The 7,791-nt window shown below is 48.4% G+C and overlaps 1 pseudogene across 1 annotated transcript; it reads right to left on the bottom strand.

Moving 5' to 3' along the window:
• Positions 1-979: 979 nt before the first annotated feature.
• BBBOND_0004230 lies at positions 980-7,631 on the bottom strand (annotated as a pseudogene). The gene is given in 3 exon segments: positions 980-2,566; positions 2,580-5,644; positions 5,669-7,631. Coding segments are annotated over 3 exon segments (6,615 nt in total).
• Between the last annotated feature and the right edge of the window lie 160 nt (positions 7,632-7,791).

The raw sequence follows: 7,791 nt of genomic DNA, 5'->3' as shown, positions 1-7,791 counted from the left end.
GCACTCACCAACTGCAACACTACCACTGCCGCTCCCAGTCCCCTCAACCTGCAACCATATCAATCACCTAGCAACGCACTCACCAACTGCAACACGTACCACTGCCGCTCCCAGTCCCCTCAACCTGCAACCATATCAATCACCTAGCAACGCACTCACCAACCACTCATGAACACGCACCTTAGCTAGGACACTGACCATCTACCGTCGGCGCCACTCACATCACAACTATGCAGCTATCACAACTGAAGTACAATCAAGCTAAAGCATGTTGATACCATCCTCGCCGTGGCATGCAGGTCTACCGACACCTGCTGGGCAATTAACTCCATCCATTAGACAGTATGAAGTTGGCAGTGCCTCATGTAAAGGTCATCACATTAATGCTCCGACGAATGTATATGTGAGCTTTTCTGTGTGGTCAATACGTTTTGCATTTACCCTGTTACCATCGCTGTCACAACTACGCCGTCCACTGGCCATCACGTCAGTCCCGGCACCATTGCCTGGCGTAGCGCATTACTGACATTTCAGCCACTAACCTCGAAACTATATAGCAACTCACCTAGAACAGCAAACGCCAGCTGCCTGCCTCGGTGGCCAAACACCTATCTTCACGTAACACTCGCCAGATGAGATGCCGTAGACAGGTCTCACAAGTACTACGTAACTCAACGTAAAAAGCAAGCAACGTCCCACCGTACCTACCCAATTAAAGTCTACGTTTACGTTGAGTATCGCATTATGTACTGGGATAGTTATTTGGTCAGGTGCCTGGGTCAGTCACCAGGTCGGATGCCTGGTCAGTGCCATGGGTACACATGAGAGCACAGTGATGGCAACGTTGACCACGAAAGTAACAATCTTAACTGACAGACATTACATCACCTCGCAGTAAAACACATCAACTCACATCATGTACAATGTATTGTGTAATTGCGATGATTATTATTTTAAGTTGAGTAGCTGCTTGGTGTCGTCAATGAAGTAACTGGCGTGGTAAAGTGAGCATTTTTCTGCTAAGGACGAGTAGCGCCTTGACGTCGATGAGGTGAGAGGCCTTGGTGGTCAGGAGATGTGACCTGATGCGTAAGATGTCCATGCGGTAGAGGAAAGTGTGGAGTATGTACAGCGCCACGAGAGACCACAGTGCGATGAAGAAGTAGAAGAACGGCATCCGGATGTGCCAGATGAGTTGGTCAATTTGATGAAACAATTCGGTGAAGTGGCCGGAGTGCAGTGCCTGTTCGAGTTGTGCGTTGAGGTCTCCGCAGCACATGGCATAGTTGTCAGTGACCAGGAGATCTGCGTTGCGATACGTGAATCCGTAGCGGTAGAGGGTGGGCAGGGTTCCGGCGCACTGGACGATGGAAGGGCAGTGGCAGGTGTCCTTCCCACCGTGTATGCCGGGTTGGCAGGGGCATGTGGCGCACCCGGAGGCCGTGCAGTCGATGTTGTCCAGCGCCTGCAGTAGTTCGCATAGCAAATCCCATAACTGCCACGCCAGGTACACTATCCACGTGATGTATAGCCCAGCGTGCTTCTGCGGGTAGGTGTGGTGGGCGTGGAGTCCTAGGGGTTGGAGGTAAGGAGCGCAGCCACTGGGTGACTTGCAAGTGGAGTTGTTGAAAAGGCTAGACAGCGCATCGTGGCTTTCATGGTTATGGCCGGCGAGAGATGCAATGACACTGGTGAGTTTGTGATTTTCATAGCTGCCGTGGAGCTGCGTCCACAGTGGGAAGAGGCTGTCGATGCCGTCAGTGTTGAGGTGCGATATGAAATCGGAGGCATCGGTGTACGTGCCGCCACGGTGCTTAACATGGTCATGAGAGTCCCACTGCCGTAACACCTGAGCATACAATGCAAACACGTCGGCGAGTGATGAGGGTGCGGCGGGGCAAAGCAAGAACAGAGTCCGACAGAGCACGAACAGGCATGAATCGGCATCACGGCACATATCGCCGATGCGCTTAGCAAGATCCCAGCCGGTGCCACGTATGGACGCGGCAAAGCCTATATCCCAGAAGCCGAGTAGAGTGAGGCACTGCTGGCCAGGTTGGTTGGCAGCGCAGTTGGCACACTCGATGGTCCCGTCAGCAGCGGTGAGGGTATGCGGCAAGAGTCCGTGGCAGCTGTCGGAGAGGAACGACTGGAGCGGCGAGGTGGGAGGGCAGCCGTGAATGGTGGTGGAGGAAGTGGTAGTTGTAGTAGTTGCAGCAGTAGTTGTTGTAGCACTGGTAGCGTATTGCGTGTCAAATGTATAACACTGCCAGTTGTGTGACTGCACCTGCCTGCCGTATCTGCACTCTCGCCACCCCTTGACCCGGGCGGTGCTGCAGCAGCACTGGGAGTACAGGAAGTAGAGCTCTCTACAAAGACGGCATACTATATCACGAAGCATCTCAAGCAGTGCGTCTGGGTCATCGGGGTAATGGAGCCTGGCGCGGTTGTTGGAGAAGTTAACCGAATATGGGTAGGCTGCGAGGTCAAAGCCCTGGCCGTTGCCCTGGATGGCGGTGATCAGGGCGGTGGAGTGTGAACATGTTGTTGCAATGGTATATGTTAGCTCACCAATGCACATGGCCATGATGGGATCGTCCCTGTGGGGGGGTGTCGCCATCGTGGCACCGGCGGTTGAGCAACGCCTTGCAGTGGTCAGACAGCTTGTCTGCAACACGTGTATACTGCAGCCCGGAGAGCCACGACAGCATGTCCTTGACTGTGCAGGCGTATCGTGATTCAGGGGGAACAGGGATGTGGCAGACCTGGAAGTAGTGGCATAGGGTGTTGTAGAGCAGCGATATGATGGTAACAAAGTTCATTCCATTTTTGATTGGCTCACCACCAATCATCATCTCGATGCTCACATCCTCAATTGGCGTGACAAGTAGCTCGTGAATTCCAGCGCCAGTAAACATGTGGTTCAACTCGCCGTCCTGTTCCCTCCCGGAAGTGGACACCCTGTAGCCGCACCTGGTGAGGTAGTTGCCAAGTGCGTTGTCCTTGTCGTCAGAGGTGCACTCAGTAATATGAAGATGTTTCCAGTCACCAGCACACTTCGTCGCCAACTTGGTAAGCCCTTTGTACATCATAGGTACCATGCTCAGTAAAACTTTGGCGTACTTGTAGGAGTGCTCCTCCCTGAACCGCTGACCGGAGTAGGCGGAGATATACGTGTTGCCGAACTCACCGGCAAATTTGGAAAGGCCGCGAGCGACGGTGTCCAGCAGCGGAGTGGACGGGTGCTTGAAGTCGGAGGGTGCCAAATTACCCAGCGCCCTGGTCAGCCTCTCAAGCAGCTCGGTGAGTTTGTAGGCATCGCTATCATAGTCCCTTAGGTAGGCGAGTAACTCGGTGAGCGCTTCATATACATCATTAAGCTTAGGCGTGTATGTCTCTTCGGTTGCTGGCAAAGAGGGATTCTTCTCTTTGTTCTGCTCATCGTGCAGCCTGGTGAGCTCCCCTTCGACGTACTCGTTGACTTCACCGAAGAAATCGCCGAAGACGAAAGATAGTAGTTTCAGTTCTCTGCTTTTCACGCACTTGAGCTTATTGATATTAACGCCGTTCTCACCTTCCACCGCATTCATGAACCCTTTATAGCCCACGTACCTATCCCTGTTTATCTCATGTGGCAGCAGGTTTAAATCCTCGTTGACTTTCTTGGCAAACAATTCCAACGCTTCCCTCACCGAGTCCACGTACAGCCCACGGGCCTCCTTGGTGAGGTCCTTGATGGCATCGCCCACCTCATCGTCGGCGTGCTTCCAAAGGGCGGCGATGGTGTTTTTCTCTATCTCGTCGGCGTCCCAAAGGAAATTGTCGCACATGGTGATGGCTTCGGCCAGGTCGGTGAGTTGGAGGTTGGTGAGACCATCTTGTATGCCTTTGAGTTTGCCGTCGATATGTGGATTGTCCAGCTGAGTTACGTGCCAATCGGCGTATGCAGCAGCGTGTTGAATATCTCTGGAGAGCTGATCTAAATTGTCAGTGATCCCTTTGCCCTGGTCGTTCTTGAGGGACTGCATGTCACTTTTTATTTTCTTAAGGCCTTCATCGTCATTATTGCCGATTTGCTTTGTCATGAATTGTAAATTACGGATCACGCCTCTGTTTTTGGGATCGTCGCTGTCCTTACCTTGGAGATTACCTCGAACACTCTGAAGCTCATTGGCAATCAGTTCGACACCGCCCTGTATGTTTTTGGGTTGTTGTGACAACGTTTCTTGTTGACGTTGGAGATGATGATTGATAGTGTCGAAGCCCTTGGCATGCTGGCCATTCCACTTTTCACCGATGCCAAACCCATCCTTCATCAATCTATTCAACGGCTTGGTAACATCGTTGTGCAATTCACTTTTAAGCCTTTTAAGTTCTGCGTCGATCATATTCTTTGCTTGCGCAATTGTGTTGGATTTCCGATGGAATTGTTGTTCTTGCAGTTCATTAATCACTTTTTGAATTGCTTGAAGATTACCGTCCTTATCATCTCCCTTCCCAATCATCTTCTGCAGTTGCTGCATATTTGCCACTATGTTGTCGTACGGTACGAGATCATGACTCAACCTCTGTTTGGCACTTTTAAGCACAGTATTCGTTTGCTCCAGTACATTCGTGGTTGCGTCCTCAATGGTTTTGCTTGCCGCCGCCAGCTGCCAATTTTTTTCTTGAAGGTCCTGCTTAATTTTGCCGAGACCATCTTTACCATTCCAAGACATTGTCTCACCACCAAGCCCATTCTTTTGCAAATCTTCTAGTGTTCTTATCACACTATTATTAGGACTTCCAGACTCGCTTTTTAACTTTTTTCTAAGCTCTTCAAGCACAGTGGTAATGAGGTGGATGCCTGCATCGATTTGTTTGGGTGGGCCGGTCAACGATTTCAGTTGACTTTGTAGTTCCTTTTCAATTGCCTCATGACCCTTTTCGTTGTCATATTTTTGCCACTCACCAGGCCCGAATCCGGCGCCCATTAAATCTTTCAACGTTTCGATGACGTCATTATCTTTGCCATTTTGCAAAAGGTAGTGAAGCATTCTGAGTTCTGTTTTTATTGCTTTGCAGGACTGATCAATTTTATCGGTGTTCTTACCAAATTGGTTTACTCGCAGCTTACTAATATCGTCGTCAATTTGCTGAAGGTTGCCATTTCTAGGGTCATCCTTCCCGATATGCATTTCCAACCGCAGCAACCTGTCCACTACGTCGTCATATGCTAGTTCATCATTCAACCTGTATCCTATCTTCTTAAGTTCACTCTGAATTTTGTTTATAGCGCTGCGAATTATATCAGGTTGTGTACCTAATTCTCCATTTTGTTTTCTAAGCTCACCCTCGATTTTCTTGAGACCATCTACTGGACTACCACCGTTGCCGTTCCATTTTTCGACGCCAAGCCCATCATTTTTTAAATATTCCAATCTGATGATGACATCATTGTTATCTGAACTCTTCAACTTCTTCTTAAGCACTTCAATCTCCTTCCTAATTACTTCTACGGCTTCATAAATTTTCTTGGAATTGGGGTCAAACTTCCCTGTTTGCAGAAGTTCGATTTCCTTCTTAATGTGATCCAAGCCTTTGTCAGCCTCATCCAACTTTCCATCACCGAGCGCTTTGTTTAGAGCACCCAACAGCGTCTTGACTCCTTTTTGGTCTATGAATCAACCTTCACCCAGGAAACCTCTTCCATTGTCAGAGACCAATTTCGTGATGTAGTTAAGCTCTTTCTCAATTTTGCCGAACGCACCGGTGAATGCATCCTCTGTGATTGCTGGGCCGACGCCACTTCTCTTACCAATAAGCTCATCAATCTCAGTCAGCCCCTCGTCTCTAACCTGCTCAATAGCTAGCGAGAGTCGTCCATACACGTAGTCCGTTAGAGAGCCAATGCTTACATGATCATCATATTTTTTGAAATCTCTCGACAGCTTTACTTGGTCTTTTTTACCGTCACTTGTGTCATCGCTCCCAATGTGCAGATCAAGTAATGCTCGGAGGTTATTTGGAAGCTGAGTTTGTATTTCATTGTGCTCGCGACTGAAATTCGGCATCGTTTTCTGCAAGTCAATTTTACTTTCATCACTCTGAGTACTAATCACGTTAGCCGCTTTGTCAATCGCCCCCTTGGCCGCATCCTTGACTTGCTGCCTAGCTTTGGTGTCGTACTCGGTGACAGCCTCGTCAAGGCCTTTGACTGCATCTACAACGGACTGTTTGACTTCATTCAATTTACCGTCAAGCCCCTTAACACCCTCCCTCACTTGGTCAATCGCCTTGTCCACGGCTTGGGCTGTGCCAGGGTCGGGATTTGCATCACTGGATTCGGTGGATTTAGTCGCATGGGTAAGATTCGTGTGAAGTCCATCAGCAGTCTGCTTTATAGCGTCTATCTTTTCGCCAAACATGCTTATGCCTAAGAACTGTACTTCCGCGGCCACCTGCCTGACGCAACTACAGAGTGCAATGAGTGCGGCTCTAATGGCGGTTTTGAGATGTTCGGCATTACCACTCGACCGAGTATGCCCTCCTGACAAACGTTGAACGCCCTCGACTATTGGTTTCACAAATTGTTCAATTCCTTCTTTCGTCAGCTGCTTATCAAGTTCATCGGCAAATGCTCGGCAAGCCTCTTTGACCTTCGTAAGATTTTTGACAATGTTATCTTCTGTGTCTGCTCGTGTTATCTGCCTCTGACCTGCTTTAATTTGGATGCTAAGCGCGTTCTTAATTTGATCCTTAACAATTTTCAAAGCGTCTTCAAGCTTCCTAGCATTGCCATTATACACATTAATCCAAGACGTCACAGCCTTCATCCCATCAGTCTGTGTCCCTCGCTGATTCTCATTGATCCCCAAAATATTTCCAAGCCATCCGTCAACTCTATCGTCAACCCCGCTGTTGTTGCTGTCAACAAATGCGTCATAAAGACCGTTTACGTTTGCGACAATCCCATCCAGACCAGTTTTACCACCTTTCATCCCCTTAATATCTGCAACCTGTCCTCTAATATGCTCGAAAATCTTTTGAAGTTTCTTTTTATTCTCCGATGATACACTACCGTCTTGTGAATTAAATCTCTCGTAAACCTTCGCAATCGCTTCTTCGACTGCTTTGACTTTAACGTCAAGCGGCTCCTTGATCTTCGTCCTAAATTTATCCTCAAGCTGCTTATCCGTCTCACTCTTAATTTTGTTAATCCTCTGCTTAACATTCTGAGTTTCCTGATCAAGAGCTTTCAACTGCCCTCTTACAAGACCTTCGGCCTTATTGTTTTCACTAAGCTTAACAATCTTCTCCCTCAATTTCTTCAAATCCTTTTGCACTTCCTCACCCAAATCACCAACTTTTAATTCGTTAATAACTTTAGTAATCCCTTCCTTGATCTTTCCCTTAACGTCAAACAAATCCTTCCTGAGATCGGAGTCCATGGCCTTCACAGCGTCCAAGGCATCCTTGACTCTCTGCTCAACTTTCTGCTTAGCATCTTTGGCAGCAGTCAAAAGATTTTTACCGTGATCCTTCAACTTTGAAGCTTCCTGTAAGATCACGGGGCCTTTCTTTCCTCCTTCATTATCCTTATGATTTATGTCAACCCTCTTAAGTATCTCCTCACACCTGTCTTCCGCCATCTTAATCACTTTCCCTGCGGCATCTTTCCACTTGTCTAAATTCTGAACTTCGATGGTAAGTGTTTTATTAGCCTCTGCAATTGACGCAGTATCCTGTTGAATTCCGTAAACTCTCTTGACGACAACACTTTGCAACGCATCATGAACTTCCTGCGCCTTT

The sequence above is a fragment of the Babesia bigemina genome, scaffold Bbigscaff_72723 (assembly GCF_000981445.1).
Source record: "Babesia bigemina genome assembly Bbig001, scaffold Bbigscaff_72723".
In the NCBI taxonomy this organism is placed as follows: domain Eukaryota; phylum Apicomplexa; class Aconoidasida; order Piroplasmida; family Babesiidae; genus Babesia; species Babesia bigemina.
This window is presented reverse-complemented; position numbering and strand designations above follow the sequence as displayed.